Raw genomic sequence first — 16,964 nt, forward strand, 5'->3', positions numbered from 1 at the left:
CATAGCATTGGTTTACAGGGAACGTACCAGTGATAACATTGGGATCCTGGCGCGCTTCCCTCGCTTCTATGTTGAAAACCCTTCCACGGGCTTGGTTCAACTCCGGGCAGTTCCTCTTGTAGCGCCTGCTTGATTAGCATTGTTAACTCGATTTCCATCATCTCCATTGTTCACTTGTGGGCGATTTCCATTCCCATCCCGGTTGGTGTTTCTGTTTCCGAATCCTCCCTGGCTTCTCTGGCCAACAGTGGCCCAACAAGAATCCTTCAAGTGGCTAGTCTTTCCACAAGCTTCACAAACTTTCAAACCACAACGGCCAGAATGGTGGCGCTGGCAGGTATTACACTTGGGTTGGGCGCCCATGTACCCTCTTCCTTTCTTCCCACTACCAGTTGTAACCTGAGCTGGCGTGCTCGATTCCCCTTTCTTAACCACACCGCTAGTGACTTGCTTGAAGTTTGAAAACTTCCGTTTGTTACCTCCCGATGACTCGACGTGAGTCTCCTTGTCAGGGTTTGCAAGTTTTTCTAGTCTAATGACTTCCGTAACGAGTGCCAAGCCCATCTTACTTGCAGCCATAGTTGTTGGTGGCGTAGATGCTGTCATTAAGCTCAGGACTTGAGGTGCCAATTCCCAAATGAAATGTCCTAATTTCCTCAATTCTGGTTCTACCAAGTACAGAACGACTCGTGCCAAATCATGAAGTCTTTGCATGAATTCCAACATTTTCGGACCTTCCATTATCAGGCTCTGGAATTCACCTTCTAACCTCTGTGTTTCTGTTTGGGTGCAATACTTCTTACGCATTATTCCTTTCAACTCATCCCAAGTCAACGCGTATGCAGTAGTTAGGCCCATTATTCGAACCTGAAGGTTCCCCCATAATCGAGCTCCATCATGAAATAACTCAGAAACGTATGGGACTTGTTGTTCTGGCGTACAACCACTCATTTGAAAGATGGATTCCATACTTTCAATCCATTTCACAAAAGCTATGGCACCCCTAGTGCCGTCGAACTTCGGAGGCTTGTAATTGAGGAAGTGCCAGTAGGAACAACCGTTATTTTCTGAGGTGCCTCTGCTAGGTTCGGAGCGTAGGGCCTCGTGCTGTGCTATAGCTGCAGCAATTATCTTTTGAGGTTCCGCCTCTGAGGTGGGCATGTGCATTTCACGTCTTGGTGGCATTTTCTAAAAGATGTTTCACGTAGGTTAGGTCATAGCAGGTGAAACGTACGTATGTATTCAACAATATCAGCACTTAACATCTCATGTTATAAATAAATCAGCCACATAACATCCCATGTCATAGAACATAAACAATAGATCACTGTGATTGCATTGCCACAAATCGAGACCAGAATGTAAGGTTTACAGGTACCCAACTGTATCATACAACATTAGTGACTTATTAGGGGACGACCCTAGGCAAGTCGTGCGATCGCTGGACATGTTCAGGAATCTCTGGTTTGTCCATTTTCAAATTCCAGGACTCTATCTCAAGCTTCTGAATTCCAGTCTTAGAACCACATTTCTCCTCCATCATTTTCTTGAGCTCATCCCAGCTCAGTGCATAAGCAGCATCTGTGTCAAGGGCCTGAACCTGATGGTCCCACCATGAGAGTGTGCCGCCTAGAAATGACCCCGAGGTAAAGGTATCACTCTGTTGGGGCGAACAGTTAGTCATTCTTATAATAGAGTCAATCTTTTCGGACCAACGAACAAATGCAATGGCGCTTCCTGTTTCGTCGAAGTTCAAAGGCTTGCAGTTCAAGAACTGCTTATAGGTGCGGTCAGTTGGGGGGTTATTTCCAGTAGTGCCATTGCTGTGCTAAAAGCGGAGAGCTTCATGTCATGCAATTGCCTGTGAGTTGCGTTTTTGCAGCTCGGCTTCTATCCTTGGCAACATACTGGTGTTTGTGTCACGCCTGGGTGGCATTCTCTTCTGCCGAAATGGCATGAAGTGGGTTAGACAACTTTCCAATTGTCTATGAGATACATAGCACCATAAGCCATCATGTACTCACCCAATTTTACACATAAATATACTCAATGTATGGGTGGGGAAAGAAAGAAATTTTTTTTTTCTGAGCCTCCACATAGGCTTGCCAATTTGGCTTGTTGCTTGAAATAGAATGAACTCGACGCTTCATCGCCTTGGTCATTCGTGTTTGAGTTATTTCCTGCTACATTGGTTTTCATTAGCTTGACCCGCAGAGTCCACCAGGATTTCTGTGCACTACAAGTCGTTATTACGTGGGCCCCCGTAATAATAAATTGTCTTGCACAGTTACCCCAAATTTTCTCTCGTCCAAGCAGATGATCAATCAAGGAGCAACAGCAGGTGCATCGGCATGAACAAGGTCATGCTCCAATGCGGGGTTAGGAGCAACGCCTGGCTCAGGGGCCACAGCTGGCTCCGGATCAACCAACTCCATCTCAAAATCAGCTGGATCAACCATCACATAGGGTTACAGGATCCTCCAAGGGCTGGTCTAAGTGTATGAACTCAAGGTCATGGTCTGGATCAAAACCAGGTGGAAGAACAAGATCACCCTCAATACTGTGATCAAACTCAAAGCTGTGTGCGGGAACCGGTGCAGCTGATGATGCCGTATCAGGGTCGGCGTCGTGTGAATGGTGCTGCACTCCCTGTATATGCGAAAATGCGGATGTCAGAAACTCAAATGAGTCTGGGACAGGGGAATGGGCATGAGTTTCCCCCGCAGGAGCGTCCGCAAGCAGTAGGCTAATACCAGCAGCAATATGGCCTCGCCCTCGAATGGGTCCTTCTCTAGTAGGTCGTTATCGTCGTCGGAGGCCACGTCGGGGGGGGGGCATATCAACAACAGGATAAGCGGCAAGGGGCACGGGAGCAGGGATCACCGCGAGTGGCAAATTCCAAACAGGATGGCCATCAGTAGGCTCTGCTACGACTTCAGGCAGCGCAAAAGGGCTGAAAGTCGTCATTGTCTGTGCCGGTAGTATCGGATATGTACACCTCGTGCTTCGATGAAACTATGTCGTTTGATACTATGGCCATGGGATTCGTAGTGTCCATCTTTCTAGTACATGATGAAAGCATGACGTTTGTAACACAAACACATATACGTACAATAATCAATCATATAATCATATAAACATGTAAGTCAACAATAAACAATCAAATAATTCTCCTAGTCCCACTAGCCTCCCAGTCTCCTAGACTGATACTCCTAGTCCCACTAGCCAAATTTACCCAGCCTCTAAGACTGCTCTATCATCTACCTCGATCTCTTAGATCGAGCCTCGGCCTCCAAGACCGAGCCTCAGCCTCCAAGACTGAGCCTACTCTTCCTAGTCTCACTAGCCATCTACCTCGATCTCTTAGATCGAGCCTCGGTCTCCAAGACCGAGCCTCAGCCTCCAAGACTGAGCCTACTCTTCCTAGTCTCACTAGCCATCTACCTCGATCTCTTAGATCGAGCCTCGGTCTCCAAGACCGAGCCTCAGCCTCCAAGACTGAGCCTAAAAATAATATATAAAATGTGCTCAACATTTGTTTGTAAAAAAAAAGTTTTGGATCTGGACTTAAGTGGTATGCAGTAAAAATGTTTTCGTGAGAGCCCTAGCGATCATAGTCTAGACTCGAGAAGGAATCCTAGTTCGCTATGATCAGAGCTCTGATACCAAGCTGTCACACCCTGGCTTTACGGAAGCGTGGTTAATTTGGTGTGACTTCTTAATACCATAGCTTAATCATAACAAAGCTATATGAAATAAAATCATGCAAGATCATCCATTTAATTTAGTTTTAAAAACCAAGTACAATACCATTGTATCAACGGGAACACACCCTAACGACATAAACATTGTTCAACAAACACAAACATCAACATAACACAAACACAGCTTAAGGACTGTGACTTGTCCAGGAAAGAGTCACATTCCCTAAACCCGGATGACCTCGTACTAGTGCAGCGGGAAAACGTGCCATACCGTGCCAGATCCTTTAATTCCCTGAAATACATGTAAGTTGAAAAATCAACAATAATGTTGAGCGAGTTCATGTGTAAGTGAGCAAATAAACCTTTGTTTGTATAAAAATCCTGGTATGTAGCAAATAAGGAAAAAGGAGATCACCAATGGTTTACAAGGCCATTGATATGTGTGAAGTGCAAGTAGGAAGGCTCAAACCTAGCAGATTTTGCGATGGGTACACAGTCACCACCTGGTCCATTAGGCGGGCTCAGGGGTTGGGCTCGCTACACCCAGATAGATCTACCGCTACTGTCCCTCGGTCCTACCTTGAGGATTAATGACCTCAAGTTTCCGCCTACCCAATTCACATGATCTAAATAATAACCCTCCTTACGCTAACCATACCATGTATAAAGTATTCGTAATCAAAGTAACATGTATTTCACCACCGCAGTTTAGAAAAACTGAAAACAGTTAAGAGAAAAGGGGGACATGAACTCACAGTCGGTGCGTCTCTACCAAGTATGTCTCTGAAAGCAAGCAGCTGTGCAACGACCTACAAGTTCTAACTCTATTAGACGGACGGCCGTGCCTTATCTTTATGGTTTTCGTTTTAGGAAATAGTTAGACAACTATTTCGTGTTTACATTCTGTGCATACTTGGTAATTATTTCTTTCCCAAAGATGGGGGATCTAATACATGTGTGTTCGTATATCTTGAAAATATATTATTAAGTCTTACTTAACATATATTTATTTCTAACTCCAAAATATAAATATTTTTATCAAAAATATTATATTTTCATGTCACATAATTTCCCAAAAATAATACTTTAACAAAAATACGCGTTCGTAAATATTTCCGTATAATGCGTAAGTTACGTTTTATCATTCGAGTGGTAATAATAATTACCGATGTAACTTATATATTTATTGTGAAAGCGTTCGTATTATTTTGGATTCGTTAACGTTCGATAATATTATTTTTACCCTAAAAATAATATTATACTTCACAAAATAATCACAATTAATGTTGTGAAAATATATTTACTAAATATATATTTATCACGTTTAATTTTGTGAAAATCCCACCTCCGATATTTTGTAAATAAGGTCATGGCGAAATTTATATATTTTGAAAACATGTCAAAAAGTATTTCTAACACTTATAGTGAAAATATTTCTAAGTGTTAGGTTTTTAGAAAAATTTTGCCAGAGTTTCCTCTGTAACTGGAGGTGACCACGCTTTCAAGCGTATCATTTTCTTTTACGAAACAATTCAACAACTTCTTTATTTGATCAAAACAATTTTCAACACAACAAACTAGTTAACAAAAATGTAATTCGCATAAATTTCATGAACTTGTAGTTTTCAAAAATTATAGTGTAAATCTCATCATTTTTAGCGGATCTAAAACCTCGTTTTTAGAGAAAATCCGTCTTTACAACTTCTCGTCATCTTTACAAAAATTGTTATTTTGTCGAAACTTTTGTGCTACACAAGTGCTTACACACTTGTGTGTTTCTAAAAATCATACTTGTTAGTGTAAGATCCGTTTTTAGAAAACATGATTTTCTTGACACTCGGTCCTTTGAAAATACCACTTGTAGATCCGTAGATCTACTAGTTTTAAACACTATTTTACAAGTAAAAACACTCTTACACAAGTTCATGATTCGTGTGTGGTAGAGTTTCACCCTTTAACCCTTGTTTCTTTCAAAACAACCTTATGTCATGATCCATGATCATGACCAACCCGGGTTAAATGATGATCCGAGCTACCACAACATAGATCGGGTCCAAATAACCACACAAAATAAATACTACAACATTTACACATCATATGAGCTTTTAACCATCATTATTTGTGTTTTTAGTAGACTTTAAAGCATCATCTTGTAAGATTTCGAGTTTTAATCGTTACACATCATATTAACCACTTTAAAATAGTTCGAGTAGGTGATTTAAGTAACATACCACTAGCTCGAGGCTAGGGAAGAATCTAAGCGCAAATAGGGTGGATAAAAGCAAGAGAATGAGGTCCTTCGAGCTCCGAGTGCACCAAGACTCCTTATGCGTGATCCTTAACACTTGTGTATACTTGGAATGTGATGAGCAAAATCGAAGAATGATGGATGGATCTAGGGGGTGTTCGGCTGAAAGTTTTTGAGAGAGGGAGAGGTGTGTGTTTGTGAGGTTATGGAGTGTAAGATCATAATGTGCATTACTAGATACTTATAGACAATATTAGAGTTATGATCCATGGGTTCTTGTGTCCTCTTGATATGGGACCAAAGTAAATAAAATAATCAAAGTGTTGTACCATGGTGGTCACGAAGTGACCGAATTCGGCCAGTGGGGGGGGGGGGTATCTAGTCCATTTCCAACTAATAGTTAGATTAATAGTTAGGTTAAGGTAGTTAGTTAAGTGCTTAACCCGGTTAGTTGTGTGTTGTGCTTTATGGCGGGTATTAGGGTATTCGGGGACCCTAACTGGCTCAGAAAAAGACAAATAATGTTTATAACGATATTTTCATGTTCCGGGTATAGTCCGGTTGTTCGGTTGGATAGTAATCCGTTAAAGCGCTTAACAAAGCTTTAGAGTGTCGTTAATACCATTTTTAGTGACACAACTTATTCCCGACACTTTGGAAGGTGTCTAGTAATATTTTTCTCATGTTTTGACACTTTATTAGTGAGCTAAAAGCTGAATTGTTTATCAAAGTGCTGAGTTTTGTGCTTAGTGTCCATTTTAGGCACATCCTGTCATTGTAACTTATCCCTAGAGACGCAGTTCTACAACCCTTGTATCCCTACACTCACTATGGGTGTAGTAAAATATTTCTGGCTCATACAGGCCTTAGAGGCAATATCTGCCTGATGCTGGCTTTATCAGCATGTTCAATAGGTTATCCGTTCATAGTGCTACTGTGCTTTTGTGCATCATGTTTGTCACTAAGGTTCAGTATGTAAATAATGTAGTGACGGTATGTAAAGTATGATGCAGGTATGTACAAGGGTCAGAATTCAAGTAGCAGTTCATCAGTAATTTCAAGTAAGCACATTAATTAAGCAGCAATTAATTATTAATTAAATCGTACGGATACCTGATTTGGTGAGTGTTGTCACATTTATAGCGCGAAAAGACTTTATGTACCTGTACTATATGTTATGGAATGAAATGTTTAGTCTAACACATGTTAATGTGATAATGATCGTATAGTATAACATTCTATTGTGGTTGCAGCAGATGGTGCGGAGGAATCAAGCGTAGTTGCTGATGGAACTGAGTGTACCGGAGCGCTGGAAGAAGGTGGTATGTCGTTGCGGGTAAGGAGATCTCCCCGTCTGAATAAGTTAAAGGATGCTCCTGAAATGAAAGCAAGCTTTGTGACCCCGAATTGCCCGAAGACAAATATAAAGATTGATCGGGAAAAAACGGATGATGGCAACGAATCAGGTAAACTGTAACATGTGTTACCAGTTTCATCATACATTTAAATTTAGAAGTACACGTTGACGGTGACGCGTAGTTTGTTGCTCGTTAAAATTTATTACCCTCTAATATGCATACGTGTCTGAAACCCATTTAATATTTCTGTGATGTTATAGGGTTCAACAAGACTGAGAAGCAACTGGAAGAGAGAGAACTGGGGTTTAGTGAATTTGGGCAAGAAACAAATGAAGTCGTCGAAGGTGATAAGAGTGTTCATGATGCTGGTAATTCAAGTGGAGGTGACTGTAGTATTGGTGGGGCCGAAGAAAATAAAGGAGCAGGAAGCGTGGATAAAAGTGATGCTGAAGAAGTGCATAAGCCGCTGGGTTTAATGCGTGCAATACTGCGTATTAAAGCAGCAGAAGTGCATGGTGCACGTGGTAGTTCCCGTACCCTTTCAGAATGTCTGACTTTAAAAGTGTGCTGTATTACTTTATTCGTTTTAACATGGGGCATCTTGTTTTGACAGATTACCGTGGTTCGGACATGCAGTTTGTTAGTAAAGATGAACATAGAGTGGATACAGACAATAAAGTGGCTGCGAATGACAATGATCACCAGAACACCGATCTTGAAGCGAATGACGCCAAAAAGGATGAGATTTACGAAGCACGGTTTATATGTGATCAAGAGGTGGCCAAAATGGTCGAGATGGAGGCTAAGGATAGCAAACAGGTTGAAGGGAATGAGAATGAAGGTAATCTTCGGAACCCGTTTTATTTGTTTAGCCATGTTTAGCCATGTCTAATTTATTCGAAAAATGTTTATGCAACTACAGATAGTAAGATTGAGAATGAAGTTAGGGCTGCATATGATGGAAGAAAAGAAGAGAGTGGTGGCGTCGTGTTTGCATCTGTTGAAGGTGCTGTTAATGATAAGGACGAACATGTGGTTCTGGATGGCAAAGGCAAGGGGGTTGTTGATGAGTGTGACCGTGATTTTAACGGTAATTATTTATACAGCTTCTGGTACTAAGTTGTGCATGAGATGTGATAAGAATGTTTTATGCAGATGAAGTAGGTAAGATTGAGCATGATGGGATGCATTCAACTGATGTAAATATGCAAGGGTGCAGTAGCGCGGTGGTAGACTCTGTCACAGGTGCAGGTTTCGATAAGGCCCAGGATGTCGAGGGTAAAGGGAAAGCGGCTGAAGAGGTGTGGCAGCCGGAAAAGAACGGTAAAGACTTTCATGCTCTAACATGTGTTAACTGCTTCCCTACCTGTATCATTTAGTGAGTTAACATGTGTTAATCATATACACAGTGTGCGAAGGCGATACGGTTTTTGATGAACGGAATTTAGATGGCCCCAATTGGAGTCTTGGAATGACACAAATTGGGGGTGAATTGGACGTGTCACAGGAAATCGGTACGATAGAGCATTAAACAAACTCGGTATTGATGGGTTAGTAGGAGTCATATGTAATATACTTATTTGCATTAAACGTGCAGGTTGCACAAGTAGGAAGATGGATGATATTGCTCGGACAGAAACAGTGCTGGAGCGTTCCGGTGAGCTGAAATACATTCATTTACTGTGAAAAGTGTTGTATTCTTTACTGCGTTACGTGAGTTATTTATTTTATATGTTTTAGGCGATATGGAGGCTACCACAGACTTGAGTATGGTTATAATGGTAGAACCAGTTAGCTCCTATGACCCGGCCATTGCAATCCACAAAGGGCAAACTGGTCTGGAATTTTGTGGGGGTGATATGAATGAGGTGGAGGACAATATTCCGCTTGCAAACCGTGTGCGTATGTTGGCTGAGTTGGGGGCCCAAAAAAGGAAGCTCCCTTTCAGAGAGAAAGTGGCAGCGGAACCAAACAGATCACCTTACTATATAAGGTCTGTTGACATGGGTCAGCCAATAACTAAGAAGGAGGCAAATCTGTGGGAGTACATATGCGCTGATGAAAGCCCATTGCACCTTTTAAATAGGCATTCTCGTAGGAAGCGGGCAATGGAGGCAAACGTGTAAGTAGAACTGCAACGTGGTTTATTGTTTTATAATAATAGGGTAAACCAACAACCAAGTTCCACACTAGATAATTCGTTATATTTTGATTTTTTCCGCAGGAGGGAACAGGGTTCGTCGTCGGTGGTTGATGTAGATAGTCCGATACACATGGTTGTGTAAGTAGGGGGGTCACCGTACCAAAATTTAGTAAAATAATAAATAACATGTGTTAAAGTATGCAATTTAATTTATAATTTGTACATCTGAAACCAGGGAGTTGCTGTTTAGAAGCCCTACCCATGTAGATGCGTCTCGGGCTATGTTCAAGAGTTTAAACGTTGGCAATGAGGTCTCAGATGGTATTATCGACTGTTGGGCGGAGGTGCTAAACTTCCAAGAGAAACGGAAATCACGGGAGGCTTACAGTAGGCAATTCTTTGGTACTAAAGTTGTGGTGAGTGTCATGTATATAGAGATTACAGTGTGGCGACTTTTTGACCTTATTAATTTCTCTGTTGTGCTTAAAATTTCCGTGGATGCTAACATCTGAGGAAGGCGATGTCGAGGCGCGGATGCACAAGTTTCGGATTGGAATAAAAGGTGCGGTTAACAGCGGTGAAAATGTTCCTGACTTTCGAAATCAAGACATTGTTTTCTTCCCGATATTGGAGCACAAACACTTTTACTTGCTAGTGTTTGAGTTACGCGACCCCGGGATTTATGTCGTTGATAATGACAAAGCCCGCCAAGGTCAGTTGATAGAAGATAGTGTCTACTACCTCCACAAGGACACAACGTATAAGATCGTAAGTTACTAAACTGACAATTGTTGAACAAATAAGTGTGATAATATTGAGGATCTGCTTTTTTTATTGAGCATGGCTTGTATGTGTGTATGCAGAAAGATATGTTTGTGCAATATCTTCGGGAGGTTGGGAATCCGCGAGCCGATGACATAGAGTACTGCAACATCCAGCGTATGCCGGTTCCTTGGGCGACCACTGCAAACACAACTGATTGTGGGGTCTTCTTGATGCGGCACATGGAGTGCCACATGGGGAAAAATAAAAGTTTTAACTGTGGGTTCAGCATGAGTGGGGCGAGGAAGATGGCGGAGGTGCGTAAGTTGAGAAAGAGGTATGCTGCGCACATCTTATGTTCGGAGGTGAATGTGCTGCTGCCAAAAATCAAGCAGGATTGCCGAATAGAGTAACACGTGTTAGGGGGGTGAAATGGAAGTTACTGTAGCACCAGTGTGCATTAATTGCGCCAGCTTTGTTTTTTGGAAACATGTAATGTACTTTGATGGATTTGGGGATGTTGCTTTAAACTTATTGCGGGGTAGGTGTTTTGTTGGGTATGGCATCGTCACGATGTCTTTTTGGGGATAGACTATCTATATACAATCTGATGTTTAGTAACTTGGTAATTCTATACTCTAAAGAATATTGATGTGTTGTTGGATGTGTTAGAATATTATTAATCTAGTTGATTGACGTAGATGATAATGTTTTAAATGAGGTTGTTTGAAATTATATAAAGGTACGTGTAACATTATAGAAAATGAGAAAATGCTGCTTCCAAGGGGAACACTCTTTCTAAAAATGTAGTAGGAATATTGGAAATTGGGGAAAGTTGGTGGCAGAAGTCTACAAACATAGGGGTTGGTGTCTATAAAACAACTTTATTGGGAAAAGGAACCATTGCTTTTTGGCACCTTATGGTCACATCAAAGTCAAGTCACAAAGACCTATATTAAATGTACCCAGGGAAAACCTCTATAAGTATTGTAGTGAAGAACCAAAGTCATATTCTGTAATACTTCACCACTTCAGTTAACCATAAACTGTTAGCGATTCCAAAGTGTTGTAATGTGATGGACCCGTGTAAAGGTAAGGTTACGGCTACCCAACCAGGCATGGAGAAGCGGATGCAAAAGGAGAAGGAAGCATGTGAGGGCCGGTACGGGGTGTGCTACGAAAGAAAAGTGTCTCACAAGAATCGAGAAGACGGGAAAACTGGAGTAGCTTCTGGTGACGATGCTTCAGAAAGCGGAACCAAAAATGTAACTGATGTAGCTGGTGTGTCGCAAGAAACGTCACGCCGTAGGGAACACGTTGTTCCAGAAGCTGAAAAGTTGAAGGGGCTACCAGATGAGTTGGTTAGGTTGCTGACGGATCCAGACCATGAATTATGTGGTTGCCCGTTGTGTCCATACTCACCCGAAACAATCCAGTCCTAGTGTCACCATGACCCATGGGAGAGTGAGCGCAGCCTCTCTCCTCTGTACTTTCATGATGAGGAATTTCCCACACCATGATGAAAAGCTTGTTAGAGATGGAGGATAACAATGGGTAGTTAGTATGTTGAAAATGGTTGAAGATGTGTTAACCTAATGACCCTATGTTGTAACAAAACGACATACCAATGTCGTTTTGTTGGTATTTTATTATGTTTTTTTTTTTTGGCAATCGGTTGCTGTCATTTCTCGTTAGTCCATCAATGTGTTTTAGACGCGGGGTTGTAACCTATTAGTAGAATGTGTGTTTAAGTTGGCTAGAGGTGAAGTCTAATTCTATAACCTGACGTGGTTTAATATATAAGCTGTTTTTGTGTGGTTAACACAGATTGTTTTGATCCTTTCAAGTTAAAAGACCTTGTCCATTATGGGAGCTAACATGTGTTAAGCATCTGTTTTTATGCCATCGTAAAAAAATAAAACACAAAAACACAATTATCAAATGCAGATAATATTAAGATAAGCCCATTAATAGCAAACAGAGGTCCCCAAAGAAGTAGGGCTACAAACACAAAAGTGGCCAAGGCCGTAGAGTTTCTTACAATCCTAATTATGGTTAATGGGATCAAAATAGTTCCACCTTCTTACACACGTAACAGAGAAGAGCAGGATGATGTCAAAAGACTGTTACATGTTTGTAAGAAGGCCAAAATGAAGAGAGTCTCCCATTACATAGTACTAGAAAACGACAATAAAGATTTTAATCAGAGGGTGAGTCGCTAGTGGCGGTCTGCCTTTGTTGTTCAGCAGCTGCCTTTGCTGCTTTCATTGCAGCCACCTTAAGGCAGTTGCGTGAGTCGTGGTCGTCGACATACAGACCACAACGCTTGCATAAACGAAGCTGCTTTGGACGTTTTGGTGGTTTTGCCTTTCCCTTCTCACCGGGCCCAGAAATGCGAGTATGAGTACCACATCCTTTATTGCGTGCAACTTCTGGATTAGCAACTTCGACTGGAATGTTGATTGGCTGTCCAACTATTTCTTCCATTTGACACTCGTTTGATTCATTTTGAATTGTAGACAATGGTTGCTTGGAAAGCACATTGATCTTGAAATCCCTGAGTTGGTCAACCAATTTTGCCAACGAATCCTCATCGGTTCTGGCCACATCAACGCATTCAGTAACGAGGTCGAGGATTTCATTCCGCATAACGGACGGTGCGTGTGGGTTGACTCCGTATCGGCTGAAAATTGAAAAAAACCTGTTTGGGGAGGGCATCTCGACGCCACCTATCGTTTATGTATTGTGGTGGAATCCTTTCAACATTTTTCAATCGATAGACGCAAAAGACATGGCGACACAGATAACCGATACGTGTGAAATTCCTGCATGAGCAACTGGCGGATTGGTCTACAGTGTTATACGTAACCTGTTTTGAACATAGACAACAAAAAAGAAAGCCCTTTAGATCTAACATATGTTAGAGGATGGGTAATAATGAAATTGCCTAACATGTGTTACCTGATAGACGTTTGTGATGTTGTTCCTTTTATCCAAATGAGTGACGTCTATCAGAAGACTGGAATTGCTGGACTCGGTTTGGTTTGTGATGTAGCATAAAAACTTCCCTTTAATTATCTCTTTTTGAACTTGCGCGAAAACAACGTTTGTGTAAATGGCGAACGCGTGCTGTTCTATCGCTAAATCAGTATTGCCAGTGAACATCGTGGATGAGGTTTTGTACTCCGATACATGTTGACGATATCGTTGGTTGTCTACCCTATTTTCAAAGCACATCATAAATTGTACAAGGGTGTTTGCGCTTGTTGAGTTGACCTTGAAGGCAGCGTTAGAGCTTTCGCAGCGGGAAATGGTCTTCATTAAGCAACACATGAGCAGTTCCCTGAAGTAGGTTGGTACCCAGAGATGTTTGATGTTGTACATGTCGTTCAACCAGCTGTGGTCTTGAAGCCCAAATGTTTGTAGGAGGTCATTCCAGCGGGACTCAAACGTTTCAGGTTTGATATAAACGTTCCAAACCAACCGGTGAATGCAGGACCGAAGATCAGTGTTATCGAGAACGTCAGCAGAGATCTGAAAAAGTTAATAGTTACTAACACGAGTTAGATTAAAACAGTTTGAGAAGACATATAAAAATTGTGTTATGTTGAATAACACATGTTAAAGGCTAACAAATTAAGCTAACCTTGGAGGGTAGTTTTTTCATTATATGCCACATGCATAGACGGTGTCGTGATTCGGTAAAGACCATAGGAACAGCTTGTAGCATGGATGGGTCTTGATCACTCAGCACGAGAGTTGGTTGAGTACCGTGTGCCTTCAAGAAAGCCTTAAGCAACCACACATAAGATTCAATGGACTCGGTTGATATCAAACCCGCTCCAAATGTAACACATTGGAAATGATGATCCACACCCGTGAATGGCACAAAAACCATCTTGTACCTATGAATAAAAAATTGATTTGATGTTAACAATATGTAAAACTTTTTGGGGTTAAGGCTGTATACTTGGGGATCAGGCCTAACACATGTTAATTAGGGGGGGGGGGACTAACCTGTTAGTGCTGTAAGTTGCGTCAAACGCGAGGACATCGCCAAAAGCTTTGTAGTTTAGCTTTGAAATCTCATCAGCCCAGAATACAAAAGACAACTTTCCATTTGATACAGTGTAATCAAAATAGAAGTTGGGTAGGTTGTCAAAACGCTCACGCAGGCGTTCAAGGAAAACTTGTGCGTCGCGTTCACCAATAAAAATTCGCAACTGGTGGCTAAAGTTTTTCAAATCCACCGGAGTCCCATTGACATTGTGATGCCCTCCTTTTAAAGCTACAAGACATCTATAAGCTCTCATTGGTCCGATACGGTTTAGACTCATATTGTGAATGAATTGTTTCGTGGAGAATGACAGCTTCCGTGATATCTTGCTAAGATCACGGTTGTAACTCTCAACAAGTTCATGATTATGAATATCATTGAAACTCAGAACTGTGTATGAATCATTCGAGATCGAGACTAGTATGCTTGCCTTACAGTCACACCATGTGAAGTTGGTCCTCCGGAGCTTAACAGAAGATTCATCTAGGGTGTCAAAAGTCCTCTTGGGTTGTGGTTTTCCATATTTTGAGCATCGAAGATACTTGTGTGTGGGAATTCCATTCCAGACTTTAGTTTGCCCTTCTTTTACAGAAAAACCTGCTTCAAACGCATAAAGTTCATACATGGAAAGAACATCCGCAAAAGTTGGATAATATTTCCCACACACTGGTATGAACTTATCAGCGACGTTAGGAATCCAATAACGGGTTCCCTGAGGGGTATCAAAAACAAAGTATGGATTCGATGGCCCTGCATCATAAAACGAAAAAGGTTAGGAATCTGCTATACATGGCATGACAAAAGGTTAGAAATTTGTGATATGAGAATAAAGTGGGCTCCCATGTAATATATACAACCGTCTAACTGGCCGCGTGATGATTCAGCAAACATAGAAGGACCATGAGATGATCCAGAAACAGCAACAGTCATGTCCTGCATATGGGAATCTTGGGATGCTACATGTGAACATTATGGAATATGTTTGAACAATGCCATATCTGGGGAAGAAAAAAACAAAACCAGTGTATAGAAAAAACAAACCTTCTTCATTATCCATAACCTGGTCATCAGTAAACGCGCTGTTCATGAAATTGTTGGATATCACAACATCCGGGGATCTAACAGGGGCTTCAGATGACCGAGAACAATCAACATGCATATAAGTGTATACAGAAGCTTCGAATGGAACAAGTGAACATGGCCATGCAGTATAGTTTGGATTATTAGATTAAAAAGTTGTAAAAGACAAAAAAAAAACAGAACTTTGAGAACAGTTAAATTACATATATGGACAAACCTGGAGCATTAAATTCCTCATCATTTTGGAAGTCGCTGCAAAAGAACCGGTTGGGGAAACTATGGACCGGCGACATTAATTCCGAGGTTGGCGGATTTGTCTCCATGAATATTAATGGAGAAATGAACAGGGGAGTAGAAGATGACTATGTACTTCTGTTGAAGAATATATAAAATGAGAAATTGTAAAAGAAATATGGGGGTGGGTGCATTGTACAAATGAGTTGATGTGCATTAAATGCTGATGTCAATTCAAATGGGGGATAATATCTTGCCTAACCGAAATTACATATATAACCTTGAAGCAAAAGGTAACAAGAAGTGTGGGAGGGCTACGTGGCTAAATGATGGCCACTATTATAGTTTGCTAAGTTTTCTAAGAATATAGGGTTTCTTACTAAGCATTATCCTATATATATATATTAAAAAAAAGTTGAACCCAAGCCCCAACCCAAGCCCCACCATACCCCCTTCAAAGTGGGTTGAAGACTTGAGTTTTGAATTTGTACGTGTCAACCAATGCCCCAACCCAAGCCCCAACCCAAGCCCCACCATACCCGACCCATGGTCTTAGTTGTGGAAATCGTAAAGACGATTAAATTAAAGGGTTTTTGTTTTATTCATATATTGGTGTGGTAAATGGTTGCACCATGTGCCTTGGTTGGTTTCATATATGTTTTACCTAAATTTGCATTTACCATCTAATCTTCAAGAGCTAGGAGAATTCAAGGTTATAACATGCTTATGGGTGGTAAAGAGGGTAGGTTTTAGGTTAACGGGTCGAGTTGAATCCTATACAATTTGAAAACCATGTCAAACACATAAGACAAAAAAACGACATGTTCTTGGGTAGTTGGGTTGATACCAAACTATTTTTCTTGCATATTAACACTAACGACTAAGACTATAAGATTTGATGTTCTTTTCTCTTTTATTTCTTAAATTTAACATAAAATACATGAATACTTATAACATTAAACAAGGCAAAAAGACCACATGCAAAATACATGAGTGACGTATATCTAAACGTGATCATTGGTTCATCTCAAAACTTAATCGGCCTTGTTTAGATTGAAGCCAAATTTACACATTTCATCTTATATTCAGTGGCGTATCTGAGAATTCACGTACCATGTTCGAGCTCAAAAAATGTGTCCATATACTTTAACGATAAACAATATAATTACGAAAATGACAAAAATTGTAGTATTTTATAAACAATGCAATTATGATAATGACAAAATCATAGTATTCTAATGAGTTACATACAGTAATAACTAACAACAATTAACAGACAAACAGTTTAAAAATTAACACTAAACCGACAAACGGACCTTTTGAGTTCTGAATCTTCTGATTGATGTTCTTGTTCGCGTATTTGATCGATGTTGTCTTG

The 16,964-nt window shown here is 40.9% G+C and overlaps 2 protein-coding genes across 2 annotated transcripts; both read right to left on the reverse strand.

Annotated features, from left to right (window-relative positions):
* Positions 1-12,195: 12,195 nt before the first annotated feature.
* LOC118485374 lies at positions 12,196-13,724 on the reverse strand. Its single transcript, XM_035981429.1, has 2 exons — positions 13,177-13,724; positions 12,196-13,084 (listed from the first exon to the last, which is right to left on the reverse strand). Exon 2 carries the CDS (start codon positions 12,931-12,933, stop codon positions 12,415-12,417), a length of 519 nt encoding a protein of 172 aa, XP_035837322.1. The 5' UTR covers positions 12,934-13,084; positions 13,177-13,724; the 3' UTR covers positions 12,196-12,414.
* Positions 12,985-15,709, reverse strand: LOC110899088 (protein FAR1-RELATED SEQUENCE 5-like). Its single transcript, XM_035982325.1, has 7 exons — positions 15,570-15,709; positions 15,314-15,448; positions 15,130-15,228; positions 14,233-15,022; positions 13,862-14,120; positions 13,177-13,749; positions 12,985-13,065 (listed from the first exon to the last, which is right to left on the reverse strand). Exons 1-7 carry the CDS (start codon positions 15,673-15,675, stop codon positions 12,985-12,987), a joined length of 2,043 nt encoding a protein of 680 aa, XP_035838218.1. The 5' UTR covers positions 15,676-15,709.
* Positions 15,710-16,964: the final 1,255 nt, after the last annotated feature.

Source organism: Helianthus annuus, chromosome 13 (genome assembly GCF_002127325.2).
Source record: "Helianthus annuus cultivar XRQ/B chromosome 13, HanXRQr2.0-SUNRISE, whole genome shotgun sequence".
NCBI classification, from domain to species: domain Eukaryota; kingdom Viridiplantae; phylum Streptophyta; class Magnoliopsida; order Asterales; family Asteraceae; genus Helianthus; species Helianthus annuus.

Coding starts and splice junctions, on each gene's coding strand:
- LOC118485374 (XM_035981429.1), bottom strand. CDS start 12,933: ATGCCCTCCCCAAACAGGTTTTTTTCAATTTTCAGCCGATACGGAGTC.
- LOC110899088 (XM_035982325.1), bottom strand. CDS start 15,675: ATGGAGACAAATCCGCCAACCTCGGAATTAATGTCGCCGGTCCATAGT. Junction 15,229..15,313: donor GGTTATGGATAATGAAGAAG/GTTTGTTTTTTC, acceptor GTTCACATGTAG/CATCCCAAGATTCCCATATG. Junction 13,750..13,861: donor TGAAAAAACTACCCTCCAAG/GTTAGCTTAATT, acceptor TAACTTTTTCAG/ATCTCTGCTGACGTTCTCGA.